Source organism: Artemia franciscana, chromosome 11 (genome assembly GCF_032884065.1).
Source record: "Artemia franciscana chromosome 11, ASM3288406v1, whole genome shotgun sequence".
In the NCBI taxonomy this organism is placed as follows: domain Eukaryota; kingdom Metazoa; phylum Arthropoda; class Branchiopoda; order Anostraca; family Artemiidae; genus Artemia; species Artemia franciscana.
Genome location: NC_088873.1, coordinates 24,329,803 through 24,352,090, shown reverse-complemented (window position 1 = coordinate 24,352,090; position 22,288 = coordinate 24,329,803). Strand labels below are relative to the sequence as shown.

Here is a 22,288-nt window from a genome sequence, read left to right as displayed (position 1 = left end):
TTCACGCATGTATACCGGAAAAGTGAAAATGATTAAAAAATATTTTTACTGCTAAATGCTTCGATAATATCGTGGTCCTCCTAAGCACACCTCGTATGCATAAAAATCTAGATTTTTCCAGAAGAAAGAAAAATGGGTCAGGACTTATCTTTTGGTCATGAATAGATAAGGATTATATATATATATATATATATATATATATATATATATATATATATATATATATATATATATATATACTAGCTGTATATACTAGCTGGTGGGGGCGCTTCGCCCCCCCCCCCCAAGCCCCCCCGCGCGCGTAAGTCGTTACGCGCCATATTAGTTACGCGCCATTGTAGTTGTTTCCCTATGTCCCACCTGTGAGTATAGATATATATATATATATATATGTATATATATATACATATATATATATATATATATATATATATATATATATATATATATATAATATATATATATATATGTTTTTAACTACGTAAAACTTACGAATATACAACATTCTTCGCTGTCCCATTGTCTGTGCATATAAATAGATTGTCAGGTTTACCGACTCTAGAACATGCAACATATAATGGTCCATGGGAAAACAATCCGTATTCAGATCTATACCTCATGATTCTAATGATTGCCCTTGAGCTTTGTTGATGGTGATTGCTAATCGATCATTCCCTGTGTCGCCGTCGTCATTTATATATCCCCCTGTGCCCCCCGGCGTCCCCGTTGTAGTTGTGTCCCTGTGTCCCGGTAGTCATTTATATTCCCTGTGTCCCGGTCGTCATTTGTGTCCCGGTGTCCCAGTCTGTGATTTCTCTTTGAGTGTCCCGGGCGTCATTTATATTCCTTGAGTCCCGGTCGTCATTTGTGTCCCGGTCTGTATATACATTCGTTTTTGAATTGGTCTTTTTTTTAGTTTTTTTAGTTATACCCCATGTTTCTAATGATTGCCCTTGAGCTTTGTTGATGGTGATTGCTAATCGAACATTCCCTGTGTCCCTGTCGTCATTTATATATCCCCCTGTGCCCTCCGGCGTCCCCGTTGTAGTTGTGTCCCTGTGTCCCGGTCGTCATTTATATTCCCTGTGTCCCGGTCGTCATTTGTATCCCGGTGTCCCGGTCTGTATATACATTCGTTTTTGAAATGGTATATGATGAAATAAATTTTTGTATTTTTCCCCTTTTTTTCTTTTTAGTTTTTTTTTGGTTTTTAATTTTTTTAGTTTTTTTTTTCTTTTTAGTTTTTTTTTGGTTTTTACTTTTTTTTTAGTTTTTTTTCTTTTTAGTTTTTTTTTTATTTTTCGTTTTTTAGTTTTGTTTTTCTCCTTTATTTTTCATTTTTTTCTTTTTTAGTTTTTTTAGTTTTTAGCTTTTTTAGTTTTTTTTATTAGTTTTTAGTTTTTTTTTCTTTTTAGTTTTTTTTTAGTTTTTACCTTTTTTTTTAGTTTTTTTAGTTTTTTTTACTTATTTCCTGGTCGTCATTTATACTCCCTGTGTCCCGGTCGTCATTTGTGTCCCGGTGCTTTGTTGATGGTGATTGCCAATCGAACATTCCTTGTGTCCTGGTCGCTTTCTCTTTGAGTGTTCCGGTCGTCATTTATATTCCCTATGTCCCGGTGTCCCGGTCGTCATTTGTGTCCCGATGTCCCGGTCTTTAATTTCGTCAGTCGACACACAAACATGACGTCACTCGACAGACACACACACACACACACACACAGAGACAACTTATTTTTATATATATAGATAAATAATAATTAGAATATAAATAGATTATTATATATAAAATTGAGAATTTTTCATAAATACGCAAGGGAAAAAAGCTGAAAAAAGTAACGATTCGCGAGGAATTTTTCATGGTATATATGCAAGTATTTTTCAGATTTAAATAAAACATGGAATTTTCCTTTGTCCTTTTCGGCAACCTTCTAGGGCAAAACGAAAAGCAGGGCGTCCCCGGACGGAGGATGTCGTAAGGAAATATTTAAGGGAAACAGGAACTTCCCGCGAGGAGTAAAGAGGGAGGCTTTAAATAGATTAGGATGGAGAAGGAACCTGCGTAGCTGTGTTGCCCTCAGGCGAGTGATAGCAATATCTTTTTAACTAAGTTACACCTTTTCCGGAAGTTTTTAAGGCAACTTGAACAATCACACATTGAGGGTACCCTACCGAAACATTGTCCAAATTTTCACATGTCAGATGTGGACGCAAGGACCCCTGAGTGTTTTTCTGATTATATCTTCGCAAATATATTGTCATTAGTAGTTACAAAATCTTTTGCAAGAAAATACCACAAATCCAAGAGGAGAAATCACTACGTGTCATTCTTCATTGTAATCTTGCATACGGCCTACTGCCAAATATAAATTACCGCCTTTTGAAGAGGCTCCTATAGCCCTACTAACACCACTCCAGAGGGTCCAAAATAACACTTCAAGGGGAGTTGTAGCACCACTCAGGTTACTTTACAACTTCTGATGAAAGATTAGATGAGGTGTAAAAGGTTGTTTTCTACAAGTTCATCCACAAGCTTCCCTCCGAGGAGCTGTCTGTAATTGTACTGCCGTTTGCCAAACCAATAAGGGAAAAACGACGAAACACGACACGATCAACCTACAAGAGAGATCATCCCACACCGTGTATTTGACAAACAGTTTCGTATGACGGTGCATCTCCATTTGAAAGGGTCTCCTTAGGGAGGTTATCCCTGAAAAAGCACACGTTGATCCCTTTAAAACAGTAGTTCCCAATCGATTTCGGGCCATACCCCACAAAATGATTTCTACAATCCTGGTGCCCCTCTCATGATATTAAAATTTTGCTGTCCAAAATTTTACAGGCAGGCCTATTTACTTGAAGATATTTGAATACATTTTACAAGATATTCAACATACAGAAGTGGTACCACAGAAGTGGTAGACTCTCTGAATTACCCTTACTGCAAGACTATTTGCCTTAGCAGATATTTTTGACGGCCTAGGATGATAGACTATCATCAAGAAGTGAAAATAATTATTTTTATAAGACTCTGAAAAAGTTATACCGGCTTTACCTCTCACTAAGACTATCTTTCTTGGCTTTGATCGGGTTAATCTCTCAAGCCTTTCATCACTTTGAAGGTATTTGGTACACTAGCTTGGTATTTCTTGTTTCAGGCTGTCCACAAGGCATATTTTATGCTAATGAAATATATTGTATGTATAAAACACCATTTATTAACCCGCGGTCCATGTGAAAAGGTCCTTGCGATTTCAGGGGACCTATGAAAACGCAATATTTTTATTATGTCTATTGTTTTCCAACACAACTACTTCTTTCAAATTTATGTTATGTATCTAAAAACTTTATCGTTACAAGGGTTAACTAGCTTTCACTTTGCTGGCAAAACGGTTCACAACGCATTAAAAGTTAAGTGCTCTTGCTTTGAAACGATGTGACAAGGCAACTAGTAATAACACTTGCAAGAGCAATTTTGTTCAATAAAAAACTAATCAATTTCCTTGCGTAAACTCATCGCCTAATTTAAAAACTTTGCGTCAACTTTCCACTGCTCCCAGTTTTCGTACGATACTTTTGATGTTCTGTTATTTGACAAAATTGAGGTGAACGGACAAAAAAAAGTTTAAACACTCAATCAAAATTTTCTAATACAACTGTTCATACTTGTCGGCTGTTGGGAACACCCAACAAGTAAGTTAGGCTAATCTTAATGAAAAATAACAAAACTTGATGATAAAATAATACTTATCTTCTAACAATTTTCAACTTACCGTAAAAAGTTGGCCTAAGCAAAATCATAAGCCTTTGTTCTTTTGGTGTGCATAAAATACCAAAACTTTGGCAAGCAATAAATAACAGCTTTGAAGAATTATTATGTAAAAATTACGGGCGACGAAAACATTTAATAAAAAAATCTTTTAGGTTTGATTGTCACTCGTAGACAATCAAAAAGGGAAACCCAAATCTTTTTAAATTACAGTTCATATATTTAGTGACAATGAATAAGATGGAGTCAACGCCTGCCAAGCGACAAAAAGAAACTACACTAATAATAGTTTGATCAGACTCAACACAAGAGACTGAAGACAGAGACACAAGAGGACAGAGACACAAGAGACAGAGCTTACTTGAAATGCCTTTCATTGATAATTCGTCCCAAACAAGGGGAGTCCTGTGGCTTCTCTCCATACCACTCTTTCAACACTTCTCTAGCTTTCGAAATGAACTTCTTCTCAACTTCTTTCGTGCACAAAATATAATCAGGAGCAATGCAAGTTTGACCAAGGTTGGTGAATTTTCCCCATAAAATTCTTCTTACTGTAATATCCATATCTGCTGTACCGTCAATATACGTAGGACTGTAAAAGTGACAATTTAAATAAGACTTCAGGTTTGAAGTACCAAAGGTGTTATGCCCCCTACTTTTTCAGTTAATGATATAGTGAATAAACAACTGTAACACAACTTACTAATCATTCAAGAAATAAAGCGTCATTTTTAATGTGCCCAAGAAAGCTTTTTTTGGCCTTTCCTGTTTTTTTTTCTTTCTTACATGTTTCAAGATTATGCTTCAACTAAGCAAAAGCATGTGTGTCTCAATGTTTTTTTTGGAGGCGGGGGGGGGGGGGCGGAGAGGGGGTAAAGGATTATATGGTTAAGCTCTTATGTCTTTAAGGACAAATCCTGGAAGGTAATAGCAGCCAGCAATAAGACAATTCTATACACGGTAAAAAAAAAAAAACAAAAAAAAAACGCCACAAGCCATTGCAAAGTGTAATTATTCAAAAGTTTTTCAAGATGCGGAGTTAAATTTTTCTAATTTTATTAGCTAAGAATAAGCTGGTAATTTACAGTTCAGGTTTTAACAGTGGTATAGAAGTGCTCATTGCTCTTCTTTTTGTCACTTTTAAACCTGGTCTTATTTTTTCTTGTTTTTTTTTTCAATGATCTGCGTTTCTAGCCCTATTTCCCTGAATTAGGAAAACTAGAAAAAAAAATAGCTATTGCAACATAAATTTTTTTTATAAGACAGATGACACTTTACAAGACCGTAAACAGTGTCCCTAAAAATAGTAATCGTGATTTTCGCCTTATAGTTGAATTAAATAATTAAAACAAGATCCACAATTCATTCCTTGCGTATTTTACAACCAACATAAAAATTGGTTGGTCACTTGTCCCATTTCACGGGATGAAAGTATCTGATTTATGTGTTATCTTTGATACAAGTAACTAACTGTAATGACTGAAAATGGCTACCAAACAAGAAGGGAGTTTGAATGGTAGCAAGCCCAACATTTTAAGAAGAAATGGTAGAGAAGAACTACAATAGCACTTTTTACTTTATGGCTAACTGGGCCTCCCATAGACTCTACAAAAGGGCTCAGCTCTCTTGCATCAACTACTTTACACTCTCTAGTTCTCAGTCATGGACACCACTTTATCCAGCAAGACTTTACCAGAAATTCATGCTTTTTGCTGTTGATTTTACTGCCGGAATAGTCTTCTCCACCACTAACCTTGCAGTCAAATCTACTTTCCCAGGTCGTAATTAGATCCTTAAATGTCTTACTTCATTTCACACACACATCAAATTAATTCTTCTTAGGTTTTATTTGGTTTCCTGTTCACTGCTTCCTGTTCACTCCTATAGAGTTAAGTTTGTAATCAGAAATTGATTTAAAAATTGTCTTAGACAAATAAAGAGTCATGGAACTCGAATGAATTCTCTTTGGAGACAAGATTGATTTGATTAAAATTTCACAAAATGCTAAGGCTTAAAACACATGTTTTCGTAAAACATCACCAATAAAACACCATCAGTAATTAATACAAACAAAAATGAACAAAAACACAAACAAGAACGAAGAAAAAAAAGAAGATTCCATTAAATCTGTATTGTTACGAAGGTTTTACATAAGCTGGCAAGAAACTTCTCTGTTTTAAACAAATTACCCTGTTGTTTGTTCTAGCATTTATGCTTAAGTCCCGTCCGTTCTCACAGGACATATTGGGGCGCGAGTTCTTTCAACAGGATCTAAACCAAGGCTGGTTATGAAGATATGTCCAGTACTCTTCTAGATAGCACTACAATACGTTAATGGCCGAAGCTTCCAATCAGCATCTTCGTCATTTTCCTTATGGTCATCGTTTATCTAGTTCCTTCGGTTATTTCGAGGAATGGCAGGGAGTTATTCTTACCTATACAAACAAGCCTGGTTGCTGCCGTTTGATTTTACCTAAGACTACGTCTTGAGATTTCAGCCGTCTTTCCATCTCCCCGTTTATCACACGGTCGGCGAAACTTATCTTAGCAATGAGGCAGAGATACAGCATATCAAATGTAATGAGGTTACTGTCGTTTTCTGTCTTCAGGGTTCAAATATCAGACCTATACAGAACAATTGGCACAATCAAACTGGCGAAGAGATGATTATCTGGTTCAAGAGGCAGGCACATTTTCAGATTTTCGATCGTCTCTTAAAGCTAGGGCTAGCAAGAGCTATCTAGCGGTCGATATGACAGTTATCGACTGTCACCCACTATGGTTATAAGATCCTGTCGTACATCTCTTGAGAAAACACCAAGCTAGTGCTAGTTTGTAAAATTAATTAGGTATAGCCAGATCTATAAGATTAAGTTGGTATATGACAACAAGCGTTTTTAACAACCAAGAAGAATCTGTACAAGGTGCAAACCTCAGATTTTGCCTCCGTCAAGAGCCAACAAAATCATCGTAGACACGTGATACTCTAATCAGATTATTTGTAATATAGATACTTCGGATAAATACAGATATCTTCAATAGATGGAAAAACAACCAAGAAACAATTCTGGATGGTTTTATTCAATCAAAGGAAAAAAAAAAAAAAACCTCGACTTTTGGATCAACTTAAACAGACTAAAGATATCGATACCATTAGTTGATCCTTTTTATTTTTATTTTAATGTCTTAGGTTTTTGGTTTAATTTATTTTACTCAATTATAGATATACATTAAAATTTTAGTTTTCCTCTAAAACTATCTATTAGATTAATATAGATAGTGGATATCACATAGTCTCATAGAAAAAAAGTAAGTATTGGTTCATTCCTTTTGTGCTGACAATGAAATAAATTTTTCAGCAAAACTTTTAACCATAAAAATATCTTCTTTCTCACTCTATATTGACTGACCTAGGATAAAACGTATTACCCATCAAACTAAGAATAAAGAAAGAAAGTCAAAGGGATATCTTTTGAGACTTCATTTCTTGTTTTTGACACTAAAAGATTTTGGCGATCGAAACAAATTTAGTTTCCTCAATCACCAAAATCCTGTCGAGCTCAAGGACTGACTAATGAGAAAATACATGAATCACAAACGTAATGAATTACTAATTCTAATTATTTTACCAACTTATTGCCTCTACACTCTTACCTTTTGCCTCCAAGTTCAAGCGTACAGGGAGTTAGGAATTTATTTGAAGCTTCTCGAACGATTCGTCCAACTGTTGCAGCACCAGTGTAAAATATATAGTCAAATTTTTGCTTCAAAAGCTCTTGGGTTTCTTGTGCTCCTCCACAGACAACACGGTAACATTCCTAGAATTTAAAAAAAGAAATTACAGTCAACGAAAAAAAAATAGCTACGATTAAACATCTACGGAGACGACACTGTGATTCCAAAATACAAAGAAAGGGATTAAACATACATGAACCATAGTAGGAATACAAGGGATCTCCTCTTAAGTTTAACATATGGATACAAATTAAAATATCTTGATTTTTTGTGGATTTTGAAACTTAATTGAAACTTAAAAGTTTCAATTTTCATAATTTTTCCTCAGTTGCTTTGATGTTCTCATTGAAGTAACTCTAATAGCTTCTTTTCCCTACGTGGATCAGTAGCGACAATTGTTTTTATTATTATTGGTGGTGGTTTTTTATTTGTTTTTATTTTAGTTTTTTTGTGTGTGCTGAGGACACCTAGTTTGAATACAGGCAAAATATCTGCGTTATTGTAGTCTTTTCGCTCTACTGGCCGCAGTCTCGTTTGAGGTTTTTTTTTGTGGAGTTTTATCTCTCTTTGTTGTTTATTGTCATGTCTGGCCAGTTCGGCTTAAGAACTTTCAAACCCAGTTAAACTTGAACGTTGATACAGTTAAAGCTAAAAAGCAATTTGGAACGAGTTTATATAATTTGAACGTTGAACTGTTTGGTTATAATGGGACATCTGAACGTGCCATTGTGGCCCAGCGATAGGGGGCTACCTAGAGTGCAAGAAGTTGTGGAACCGAGTCCCACCGATGGCAGATTTTTCGCATCCTGTTTTCATCTTTACCTGGGATAGCGACGAAAAGCCTTCCCAAAGAGAAACTACAATGAAAATCTAAATAGCTGGTAGGGCGGAACCAACTAGACGACAGATTCAATCATATTTCCATGCTTGTCAAATATCCAGATCATATGGAAGCCCAACACAGTAATATTCTAATAACTCCTACCTATACAGTTATAGTTTAAACTTAAAAGACATAAACACAAGCAAATCAAAAGAATTGGCTTTCAGCAATTAACTTCAGAAATTTTTAACTTAAAAAAAAAAAATTCCTCTTAAATAAGCAATAAAACAAAACCATATTCTGACTTGAATGTATCTTTTTCAGGAAAAAGAAAATGATTCTCAAGTCTTGAGGATATCAGGGAAGTGAGTCGCAGTTTTCTTTGTGGTAGTTTTTGTTTGTTTCACTTTATCATTGTTGAAGAGTATTATCTGCTTATTTTAGGGTTAGTTTCTTCATTTAAAGTAACTTCTATTTGTTTCACTTTGAACAATATGAGATCAACTCTGCTAATGTTAAGCTTTGAACATCATTCTTTACGGTTCGTTGAAATGTTTCCAAGAATTCATTTCTCATTTCTTCCTTATAAAGTACTTCTACTGTTTGTTTGTTTTTTTTTTTAAATAGGGGATTTGTGATTTTTTTTTGTTAAAAACTGAATTAGACAATGGAATTTGTTTCAGGAATCTAGAAAACTTAATCGATTCTGATTCTTTAAAAAAGAAACAACAAACAAATCAAAATAAATAATCAAGCAAAACGCTTTAGGGATTAATTTATTTGAGAAGCATCAAGAAGAAGAATGGGGACTATTGCTCCTGATAATCCCCCTTAACGCTTGAGTATCTTTCTTAATTTACTGAAAAAGAGATATATTTTGAACAGCATTGTTTGCACCATTAAAAAATAAAAGAATTAATTAAGAGAAAAATTGAGACCTTTTCAAATCATTAAAAATCTAATCGAACTTCCAGGACAAAAAAAAACACTAATATTCTTAAAGTAACGAATGACATTAAAACCTAAAGCATCCAGAAATCACATGTATAATAGTATTAAGAGTTTAAACATCCCAAAAATGTCCTTAAGTATAGGGAGCTCCCATCTGCTGCTCTTTATGCAAGAATTTAAATTCTACTTTACTTGAGAACTATCCAATCAATCGGCTTGGTTTGAAAAATTAAAAATATTTCAGCAACTGCAAAATTAAATATCCCCTTTATCCTTTAACTATTTTCTGTGAATCAGAACTTAAATTCTAGTATTAATCGACGGGTAATTTGCCTTACGGTGTGTGCATAAAGCAGAGAACTGCGGGTTTAGGGTCTACAGCCCTGGTATTTCTTTACGCTACACGTCTTTCTGTGCTTTCATGACAGAAAACTTGGTTTTCCTTTTAATAATAGCTAAGCAGTTAGGATATACACAAAGTAGCCAAGTATATGCAATTAGAAACTTTAAATATCCTTTTGGGAACAAACGGACTTTTCGGGACTTCAAAAATACTGTAACACTAGTTTTGGTCGCAATCAGGCACCATTTGTGATATACCTGCTCACCCTGTTTTATTTTGCACCTCCATAGTCTTGAAATCGACAAAATCAGAATGCTTTGAATATAAACTGGGTTTTAAATCAGAAGCAATTTTTGAAACATGTAGGCTGTATACTTATAAGGATGTTCAAATGGCAATTTCATAGTCATAAACCCCCAAAATCGAACATTTGGGCTTGGAAGGAAATAAAAGGTTATTTATAATTTGGACAGGCGGAGAGCTGTGAAGACAATCCATTACTAAAATTAAGATTTGCACCTCTTTTACATTACATTTTCGAAAGAAGTAACAACAAGGAATTTCACTCTATCTTTTCTAATTAAAAGGATTTAAAAACCATTTTCTGCTTTTTCACTTTGTGTTAGCATTTAAAGGAGTCCGTCTTCGTACACATTTCCTTTCTTTTTTGGCTATGAAATAGTATTAGACTTCCCCCACTCTTTTCTAATGACAGTTCTCTAAATACTCTTATCAGTTTAAATCCCATATCAGACTGAGAAGCGTCCTTTATTTACATTCGTTATCTTCCCCGGCTAAGACTTAACTCTGATACAATAAACTATAAACAGACTCTTGAAATCCCATTCAATCGGTAATAAAATTAAATTTTTTATCCTGTATAAATTATATAATGAACTTCAGTCGATCGTTTTTAACGACTAAAATTATATTCCAGTAGTTCATAAAAATCCATACAGAAAAAAACTTAAACTGCTGGAAGATACAATAGCTATTTTTCCTGATAATAATATATTTTTTCTCGCATATATTTAAACGTCAAGATAAAGGCAGGAAGTTAATCCAAAATTACTAGAATAAAGGAAAAACCAACAAGCTTGTAAACAAACTGAAGTCTCATCTTCATGCAGCTTCTAACCTAGTTTTAAGCAGTAAACTCGTTTTCAGCTTTCTGAGAAGTTAGGGAACTTGGGTGAAATTTCAAATATTCTGTCTTTGACCCCCAAAGTCAAAGTGTTCTTCCGAATTAAACTACTGGAGGCAAAGATAATATTTCACCAAAAGAAACCTAGGGAGAAAAACAAATCACTAAAACAAATCACTAAAACAGTGAATAGCAGTACTGGTTATAAATAACTGGGACTAAACACTACACCAGCTTTTCAAAACTATTTTAGACTAGCGTAGATATTTAGACCCAACACCATAAAGAGTACCACGGTTCAAGAAGCAGACTTACTCCTAAACTTTTCTGTAGTACTTCAATATCATCCATGGAATGGTCATTTTAACTCAAGAATAGTATCCCAAGTGCTCCCAAACTAATCATTTTTGAAGAAGAGCGTTTAATTGAATACATTATCAGCATTATTGCTGTTGCCATAATTTTGAGAAAAAAAGAGGAAAAAAAAACACAACGACTTTCCTTCCTTTGAAAAATAACGAAAAAAGAAAAAGAAACTGGAAAAAGGAAACTGTACAAAAGAAAAAAAATCGAAAGAGACGAGTTACAAAAAAAAAAAGAAAAGAAAAAAAGATTAGTAGCAATCAGTCGAACAGTCCGTAATAACGAACTGTAAGTAAGGACTGACTCGACCGAATAGTAACCGAAATTCTAAAAAACGGAATTTTGATAATAGATCAAAAGTATTGGCTTTTTATGCTGATTCCAAATATATAAAACTCATTAAGTACAATGTTACGCACTAAAAGCTACGAGCCTGAGAAAATTTACCTTATTTTGGAAAAAGGGAGGAGACTCCCCCCAAAAGTCAAGAGATCTTAATGAGAATCACACCATCAGATTAAGCATATTAGAGAACCCCCGAATACAGGTTTGAAGCTCCTATCTACAAAAATGTGATATTTTGTACGGGGGATTTTATCGAACTAATGGTCTTAAATCGGGAGAGGCCTCGTTCAAACGGAAATCAAGAGTTCTAATACCATTTTTAAGTGACCAAAAAGATTGGAGGGCAACTAGCCCCCCTCTCACACCCCTTTTCTCCAAAGACAACGGATCAAAATTTTGAGATAGCCATTTAATTGAGCAGAGCTGAAATGTCCAATAACTATGCCATTGGGGATGACTGGCCTCCCCAATAGTCCATGGGGAAAGAGCTATAGGTTGCACAATTTGTCCATTGTCCACATATAGTACAGGGAAATATCCATAAATTTTTAGGGAAAAATTGGCTGCGAGGGGAACTTTCTGTTCAGAGAAGAGTTTCCGGCGAAACTTTTCCAGGGGGAGAGGGTAAAGGATTTCCTGGCATCATTTGCAATCAGAAATTAAATTAAATTTTTTTTTTAACTGAAAGTAAGGAGAACATTAAACTTAAACAAACAGAAATTATTCCGTATATTAGGGGGCTTCCCCTTCCTCCGCCCTCGCTTTTTACGCTAAAATTTGACTTTTTGTCAAGATTCTTTAAGAAAGACTGCTGAAGCTGAAACACAAGGACCGTTGAATTTGAATGAGGAGTATTTTTAAAGAACTTTAAGCCTTTAGCGTAAGGAGAGAGGGTTGAGGATGGGACAGTCCCCTTCATATACGGAATAACTTCTGTTCAGTCTAAATTTTTATGTTGCTCCTTACTTTCAGTTGTTTTTTTTTATTTATTTAATTGCAATATAGGAGATCGCAACAAGGTTCATCCCCAGGAAGCAATCGTTAAACTTCTTTAGTTAAGTTTCAAACGATTTATGGGAACAAACAAATGGGAATGGGAATAAAAGCTAAATAACAATTGCCAAAAGTTGAAGCCTATCACCAAGATGTTGACAGCTCAACGAATATTGCAAGAAAATAGGAGAAGAGTCAACTTTAGGCTTTGAATGTGGCGGGATAAAGGAGGAGTCCTGCTTGCCTGAATCAGGAGGCTCAACACCAACGAGTTTGCTATAGTGAACAAAAGAGAGAAAACGAACAAAAATATCGTTTCATCGCTTAAAAAAAAAAAAAAAATCTAAGTAACATACTTCACAAAACCAGTCTCATCAAGCCTCTGCACCTACTAAACCTTCGCTTGAAGGTATCTAAATTGGCTTTCATTAAAATATTCGTCTGTCTTGAATACCACATATAAAAAATTATTAGACAAGCCCAAACATTAAATTGAAATTTCAAGAAAGCTCAAAAAAAAAGAAGAAAAATAGATTACAGAATAGAGGAATCTTAATTTCCAAGATATAAAAGATATTTGAAATTAAGGAAGAACCAAGGACACGAGGAAGAAAAGAAAAAACTTGAAAATATTCTCATTATGGCATGTACCTGATCCAAATATTTCGGAAGATATTCTTCAAGCAGCTTGGCAGTATTTGAAGATACTTCGGAGGGTTTGATGATGACACAATTTCCAGCAGCAATCGCAGCTGCTGCAGGCATCATAGTAAGTTGAACTGGATAATTCCATGATCCAATAACAAGGACAACTCCATACGGATCTTTCACAATAATAGGCTCTTCCATCATTGTCACAATCGTTTTTGAAACCTAGAAGAGATTATTGGAATCTTGTTAACTGTGACGGCCACTGAATACCGCGTAGTTCTACATTATCTAGTAGGGCGCTGGTCAATGGATTCTCTTTTAGGGAAGGGGGAGGGGTACTTAAGCACCAAAATATATGTGTATGAATATAACATTAAATGCACATTAAACTTACTGAAGGAGCGAATGCTCACCTTTTATTGTGGAGACGATAACTCATTTCGGACACTGCACTTAATTTCGAAAACCAAATTTACGTAAGGAGATCACCTGAAGAGACGGGAATGGAGCGTGGTACCTCTCCTCACATTAAGAGTAACCTTGGTAAGGCATTAGAAACGAATATAAATTAAATAAAACATAAGTTTTTTTGGTACTTGTATGATATATCGACCGCAGCAAGTACACATGTTAAGAAAACAATTCTTGCTTCATAATATATAGAATAATCGTAGTTAACACATTTTCCATACAGCCTCGCTATCTACCTCACCCCCCTAATGTGGAGATATATAGCCCAAATTATACATTTTTCCAGCTATTCTCGCAACGCGTCTCTGTTGTTTCAACACATATACCTGTAAATTGAATCACCTGAGACGAAACCAAAAACTGGAAAAAGAAGTTACGAGAGACAGAAATGTATTAAAAATATATCATTCGGGCTATATATTTGTGCATCAGGGGGTTGGGGGTAAAGGATAGCGGGGCTGCATGCAAGATGTGTTAACTAAGATTATTCTGCTTATCATGAAGTAAAAACTGTTATCTTAAAATGAGTGCCTGTATGATATAGATGTGGTCGACATATCATGCAAGGACCATTCTTCAAATGAAAGTAAAGAGCGACATCAAAACGTAGAGCCAACAAAGAAATATCCCGTATATGAGTGGGCTACCCCCTCTATCCTCATTACGTGAGTTTTATGGTGCCACGTCGAAGGCATTTATGAGTGCAGCGATTGTAGTTAGTGGGTAACAGCAAGTATTTATTTACCAATTACCTTCTATTTCTAGAACATTTGAGCTGAAACTTTTATGGTTTAAAGCAAATGCATATCAATAAGATCTTCTGTCCTTGAGGAATTGTGGAAACTACTTTTTACCTAATTTCAATTACCCTCATTTTAAGTTTTAATATCGCTCATTATTTCCAGTCGAAAAAACACTTTTATCTAATCATCAATCCAAATCAAAATGGGCTCAACTCATCAGTAAAAGGAAGTTCAGTCAAGACTCAAAAGAGTCTTAAATTAGAGCTTGATGGAATGGCCTTTATTAATACTTGCATCAACCACACAACTTTGAAATATAGTGACTTATCCAAGCCAAAAATACGTTATAACGTACGGGAACATTTCAAGTTTAACGTTGGCAAGACCGCATTAAGGTTGCAAATAATATTAATTAAATAAAATTGCATTGAAACCACAATAATACCAAGTTTCTAAAACAACAGCAATGATTCAATATTCGCTAAATGACAATGTATGAGTGATCCTTCACGTCAAAATAAGCAAGCATAAATAGCAAGCACGGACTAAAAATTAAAAAGAACACAACTCAAGGACGAGAGAAAAGGATGAGATAAAGAAAAATGATAAATAAATTAATTTACTACGTATAGGAAGGGTGCTTCGATCCAATGCCAAACCTATGGTGAATAACAACCATGTGCCAGAAAAGGAGCAAAATAATAAAAAAAATTACCCTTTTCTACTTTTTTTTAAACAAAATATATTTAAAGAAATAACATTAGCATCTTACACCACAATTAAACATCAGATTAAAAAACTAAATTTATGACAATAAATAAATGTAGCTTACTTGGTGAAAAAGCTTAAGCTCGAAATACATTAAGGGTATAAATGGCAGTGGCGTCAATTCACGAAAATCTAAGTGGGAGCAAAATGTATTTTTCAAAATCTACAGGAGAAATTCATCGCTTTTATATATATAAAATACGAAAAATATTTTTCACTGAACATGTAACCCCCCCCTCCTCTAAAAAAAGAAGGTATTTTTCGAAATCTAGGAAGGACAAAAATCTAAGTGGGGAGAGGGGCATATACCCCCTCCCCCTATTGGTGATACTGCTTAATGGCAGCTATTTAGCCGGTGACAAGGCTTTCGCCCAGTGGCGGTTGGGTGAACGTTGAACAAACCTCGATAAAACATCCTTTGACTTCGCAAAAAATCCATTTAAGCGGCAGCTACGCGTGTTCGGGGTTGAAATTTTAGACTAAAAGTCCCAGCTTTAACAAAACCAAGCCACCCAAGGACCTTTATTAGTGTTGTTCCCATAATTTACCATTTATTGCTATATTTTGATTAGTTAGCAAGACACAATAAGCAATACATGCATCTTATGCATTAAATAAGCAATTCAAAATTGTTTTAGAAGAAATGTTTCGTAACATACCGGAACCGTTATGAAACAGTAAATGAGAATTTGTCTCAAAGCAAGGAAGCGAGGAAATTTAATCTTTAGGTATAAAGATATGAAAATTTAAAGTACAGGGACAATGAACATGACAATGAAATTTGACTGGTTGAATTGGTTAAGTGGTAGCTTACACAGGCATATATATCTTGATAAACTAGGAAAGATCAGGAATTCGACTTTTAATATAAAAGACCTCCATATGGAGTTTTTAGGGGTAGAAGGTGCCAAATCTAAAAAAAGAAACGTGGTTTAAATAGAAACAAAAATAAGCTAAAGTCCCATGGTACCAAACAGCTTAATAAAAATTGGAATTCTTTTGGAGGTGCAGTTTTCCATGGGAACAATGGCCATATCCAGGAGGGGGGTTAGGGGTTTGACCCCCTGCCCCCCCCCCCAAAAAAAAAATGTACGACTCGTAAAAACGTAACCAAAATGAATATAAACAGATTTTTGATGCGTTTCTTAAAGTTTTTTGTTACCCCCCCCAAAAAAAAATCCATTTGTAACCCCCACCCTGAAAAACTCCTAGATTGGTTCCCTGATGGGAACCAATAAATTGTCAATGTTTGAATTTTAATAAACGAAAAAACTTGTAAATTTAATCAATTGTCTTTGATTATTTAGTTTCATGGTTCAGCGTCACAACAAAACATAAAATCGCGAAAAAAGGAAGAAAACGAGGACAAATAACAGCCAGTGAAAAAAAATTGAAAAATTATACAAATATTTCGGTCAGGATCTCCGCTTGACCGTCCTCAGTGCAGAATAAAACTGATAAAAATATAAAAAACCAAACCTTAAAACAAAACACAAAACTAAAATAGGATGACCCTTTCTGAGTATCGGTGAAAGGGTAACCTTTACTCAGAATGAGTTACCTTTCGCAGTTAGTCAGAAAAGGTCATCCTATTTTAATTTGCAATTTACAATTTTTGTAGAGGCAACGGGAAAATAGTATGTGTACCCTCAGGGTGACGAACGTTGTCCAAATTATCACATTCATTTAAACAATGGAACACACAAGCATAGTTATTTTGGACCAGAATTGATCAAAAATATTGATATTTGGGTGTTATGCAAATGAGACTGTGAACCATGCTCACCACCCTGACCCTGTTGCTAAAATAGTGCATGCATCAATGTCTCTTAAACGCTTTGCATAATCAAGGTGAATTTTTCAGAGAATCAAGGGAGGATGGGAGAGGGACAAGGCGAATTAAATTTTGTGTTTAGGGAGAGGGAGTGGGGAACCTCCCCCCCCCAAAAAAAAGATCGATTGACCTAAACGGTTTAGCACAACAAGTCCCTATGGGACTTTTAATTTATTCATGGCAAAAGTAGCAAAGTAAATCAAAAGCTACTGTGTGTTGACATTTATCAAGATAGCTTATTGGTAATATCTCAGGAACAGCTGCTGCTATCAATTTGGTACTTTCATTTTATGTTGGGAGGGAGCAATGGGAACGTGAAACATGATACGGGGGGAAAAGGACAGCCACAAATTGTGTACATCTCTCATCCTTACAAAAGTACACATGCTGTTAACAGCTTATAAGTATTCTATCAAGACAAAAATAAATTGTATTAGCTTTTGGAAGGGCTAAAAGGGGACTACCTGAACACCTGGGTCTATTGATTTGAATCTTTTCCTAATTGAAAAATATCATCTTAAAATGAACATACAAAATGTATACTTACCTGAAGAATTTTGAAAACGGATGAAACTTTACCTTCTCGGGTTTAGCCCATTCTGCAACATTATTCAATAGTTGTTCTACATCTTGTTTTGTGACCTCCAGTTCTACTAACTTCGCTTCAAGGTTTGGCTAAAAAGAGTAAAACGAATGATAAGCTATTACTTTAGTTACAGTCTAATTATTTAATAAAATTCTTTAATCGTTAAATATTTAAAACTGAACCACATATAAATGTATATAAGAAACAGCTTTTTCTAGCAATAATTAAAAAAAAGTTTTTCCGAGGGATGTAAAGAGCAAAGTTGAAAGTTAAAACGAACAAAAATTATTACTTCACAGCCTATCTAATATAATAAAACTAGTAAAGATTAACAGCTAATTATGTTTCCCTATGTTTCTAGGATTATAAAAAATTAGCGCTTTACTGAAAACACAAAATAATACAAGGGTTTTGGTAGAGTAAAAGCAAATCGAATAAGGTCACTTTTAGAGTATAAGAATAAAGCATTTTAGGATTGTTGCTTTATTTTTTTTTTTTTTTTGTTTAGTTTGGTATCACCTCTGACAAATGGCTCAGCCCAGTGACTAGCTCTCGTTTCCTATGTGATCTACTACGAATGTCGTTGCGAACCATGAACTGGATGACCTCTATTCCCTTTTGAATCAAAATGCTTGACAAAATACCTTCCTGAGACATGCTTTAAAAAATGAGAATCATCGAATCACATTTACAAAAACAGTGAAATTATCTGAAAAACAAACCATATAGAAGGGACAAAACTATGATTGAAAAATAAAACACGCAGGAATCGAACTCAACACACTCTAATTTGACGCATTCAACTGTACTAACAGAACCACGCCTCTAATAATCTAATTTAATAATGGCGTTTGTACCCTAATTGCGCAGCTTATTAAGGGGACTTGGAGGAGGAACATAAGGGAGGTGTTCATGCAAACTTCCAGTTAAGGGTTTTGGACCATAATTGTTACAATGATATTGTTTTATACTTCCAAGCTTTTCTACTTAAGAAGTGACACCAAAATTTGTTTTTAGTGCTATATCACACTTACGGATGGCTTTCAAATGAGCCATTACACATCACTCTAAAAAGTTCTGGTAGCCCACTAGCCCCAGCTTGTCCACTTGAGACATTGCACTAAAAAGTGCTGTTTTCAGTGTCATTTGGAAATCGCTGATGGTGGAAGTCATAGGAAGGACGTAGATATGAGCAATGTCTATTGTATGAGCTATTAAAAATCTGTCTAAGATGTTCTGGTAGCCTGCTAGCCCCGCCCCTTGAGAAATGGTACAAAAATGTAACAGGAGACAGATCAGTGCTACCAATGCCAAAAAGTGATTTTCCTTGTTGTTCAAGGTGGAGGACTGTAACTTCTATGTGGTAGGTTTTTGACTATGCTGATTTCAATGGTGCACTTTTTATTGTTGATCTGACGCAATTTTCGAAAGATATCAGGCTTTTTTCGAAATCACCATGAATTTCTTTTCGCAATAAACTTTTACTATTAAGACGAACCAAAATGATAGTTACATTCCTGAATCAGTGTCAGATGGCAACTTTTTTTCATAAGGCAGTTTTTTTCTAAATGCGTTTTTTAACTTTTGGTTACTATGGGCTGTGGTTCGCTCTTTACTAGGTTGCAGCTACTGCTGCAACCATGATTCTCATTCAAGCATAAGTACAAACCTCTATTAAAATATCTGCAGTAAGTAAAATGAAGAATCGATTCAGAAAGGATTTTTCTTCCTCATTAATCTCGGAAAAAAACTTTAAACATATAAATTTGTAAGTCGTATTATGCATTATGTTATTTTGCAAGTTAGGTAGAAATACAATTTTTGAGGAACAAATTACCTAAAATTTATGTCTTGTTTATCAAAACGTTTTTCCTTGCTATGTAAATACTGGATATCTCTTTCATATTGTAGCATCAATTCACAAAAACGTAGGGGGGAAGAGTAATGTTTTGGTCAAAATCTAGAGGGGACGTATTTGTTACTTCTTTAAATGATAATACCAAAAAGTTTTTAAAATTTTTAATGAAAATATCCCCCACAAAAAACATTTTCAAAATCTGGGGGTTGGACAAAAAACTAGGTGGAATGGTGCCCTCACCTCCGAATTGACACCACTACTTACACTTCTTTACAACTTTCATATAATTGGGAATTTGACAGAAGAGGTAATAGAAATAGACAACATCAACAGCTTTTTTTTTTGTATTTAAAAAGTGAATATTATAATCTATGAAAACAGAATAACGTCACATTTTATTCTGTTAGCACTCACTTATCGCACATCAGCTGTGACGATTTAAAAGGTGTTAAAGTACGGAATACAAATGTGTCATCAGAGGGGAAAATTGAAAAATGATCATCGAGTTTTTTCCATAACAGGAATTTTTTACAAGTTGTTTGAGCAAAGAAGATTTTTTGTCCCTTCAAGACATGGAAAAAACAATTCCAAATTTAACAGGTTTATCTTCCCATCTATTTTGTCAACCGAGAAAAGAACACATAACAGAAAAAAATGCATCTTATGATTCAAATCAGATACTGGGTAAAGTGCATGATTTAGAATGTTTGGGGGTAAAATTCCCTAAGAAGGAAATCATAGTACCTTTAAAATTACCGCCACCAACATGCATGAAATAAAAATAAAAATAAGTAAACACAATCATTTTTCTCAAGTTTTTTCTTATAAAAACAGCGGTTTTTTGTTTTTTCCAGAGAAACAGAACAGAAAGTATTAACAGGTGACCTGTTTTTGACGGACAACCGAGAAAATGTTTTTGTCAACCGAGAATAGAACACATAACAGAAAAAATTCATCTTACGAATCAAATCAGATGCTGGGTAAAGTGCATGATATATTTAGAATGTTTGGGGGCTAAAATTCCCAAACAAGAAAATCATAGCACCTTTAAAATTACCGCCACCAACATACTTGAGACAAAATTAAAAGTAAACAAAATCACCTTTCTCAAGTCCTTGTAGACAGCATCCAAAATCTTTTCTGCGTTCTCATTGTAAAATCTGAGCAGATTTTTTAACTGCTGAATCCTAAACTGCACGTTCTTTGTTTTCCCAGATGCAAACGAATTTCGTACTGAAGACACAACCTAGGACAAAAAAATAGCTGAGGAAAAAAAGTTATACAGCATCATGCTTTACTATTTGAACAAATCAACAAACATCTTATGATAACGTTTTCCATCACATGACGCTTTTTTTGTGTCACTCAGGATGCACAAAAATGCGTCGCTTCAACAAAACAAATGAAATAACAAAAAGGATGGAATTCACTGAGGGACTAGCTACTCGTCACAAATCAATGACATAAGATCTGAAAGTAAATTCACCTTAAAAAATACTATTAGCAATTTGACAGGTGATGCGAACAAACATGCGTTTTGATTGATACTTTTTGTGTTCAGGAGTATAATTCTAGCGTTCAGGAGTATAATGCTACCAATTTTACTATTTGTAATCACGATATCAATTGGCTTTTACTTTAATTAAATAAAAAAAAACTAGTTTTTTTTACTGAAAGCAAGGAGCGACATTAAAACTTAAAACGAACAGAATTACTCCGTGTATGAAAGGGGCTGTTCCCTTCTCAACGCCCCGCTGTTTACGCTAAAGTTTGACTCTTTCTCTCAATTCTACTTTATTAAACAGTAAAAAACTTTTGCGTAAAGAGCGGGTCGTTGAGAAGAGAACAGCCCCTTTCATAAACGGAGTAATTTCTCTTCGTTTTAAGTTTTAATGTTGCTCTTTACTTTCAGTCAAAAAACTAGTTTCTTTTTATTTAATTTCTGAACGTTTTTGAACTACTGCATGTTTGATTTTGGCTCTCCATACATAAATTATTAAAATGAAATTTGCATATTAATTATTTTTTTGGCTAAATGGCTTTTTCTTAGTTTTGATAAGACAGTTTTGAGAAATAAGGGGTGGGGAAGGAGGCCTAGTTGGCCTCCAATTTTTCGGCTACTTAAAAAGGCAACTAGAACTTTTAATTTTTAACAAACGTTTTTATTAGTAAAAGATATACGTAACTTAAGAATTAACTTACGTAACAAACTTCAATATTCTTATACTTTTATTATGTATATGAGGGGGTTTGTCCCCTCGTTAATACCTCCCTCTTTACACTAAAGCTTAAGTTTTGAAATTACTAAAAATACTTTAGCATAAAGAGCGAGGTATTTAGGAGGAGAAGAACACCTCATATGCGTAATAATCTCTGTTCTTTTTAAGTTACTCCTTGTGTGCTACTCCTTACTTTCTCAATTGAAAAAAATTTTTCATGTTTATTTTTTCATTGTTTTTTTTTTATAGTAATGCTAGAAAATCCTGCGCCCTTTTCATTGAATTTCTCTTCCCCCATGACATATTCTTCCAAGTAAAGATCCTACCACAGAGTCCCCTCCCCTCAACCCCCCCCCAAAAAAAAAACAAAACAAAAAAATTCTCCTGAAAACGTCTGTACACTTCCCAATAACCATTACTGTATGTAAACACTGGTCAAAGTGTGTATCTTGCAGCCCCTCCCCTGGGGACTGTGGGAGAGTAAGTCACCCCCAAAGAAATAGTTATTATGGTTTACGACTATGCTGAACAAAATGGCTAATTTTGATCCGTTGACTTTTGGAAAAAATAAGCGTGTTAGGGGGCCTAGGTGCCCTCCAATTTTTTGGTCACTTAAAAAGGGCACTAGAACTTCTCATTTCCGTTAGAATGGGCCCTTTTGCGACATTCTAGGACCACTTGGTCGATACGATGAC

General features: G+C 34.7%; 1 protein-coding gene across 4 annotated transcripts in view; it reads right to left on the bottom strand.

Annotated features, from left to right (window-relative positions):
- Positions 1-22,288, bottom strand: part of LOC136032998 (aldehyde dehydrogenase family 3 member B1-like) — a 62,079-nt gene that overhangs the window by 26,044 nt on the left and 13,747 nt on the right. For all 4 annotated transcript variants that reach the window (XM_065713526.1, XM_065713527.1, XM_065713525.1 and 1 more), the window contains 5 exons: positions 20,477-20,620; positions 17,510-17,605; positions 13,115-13,336; positions 7,421-7,584; positions 4,128-4,358 (listed from right to left, as the gene is read on the bottom strand). In XM_065713526.1, coding sequence (XP_065569598.1) covers positions 4,128-4,358; positions 7,421-7,584; positions 13,115-13,336; positions 17,510-17,605; positions 20,477-20,620 — 857 coding nt within the window. The remainder of the gene's footprint in view (positions 1-4,127; positions 4,359-7,420; positions 7,585-13,114; positions 13,337-17,509; positions 17,606-20,476; positions 20,621-22,288) is intronic.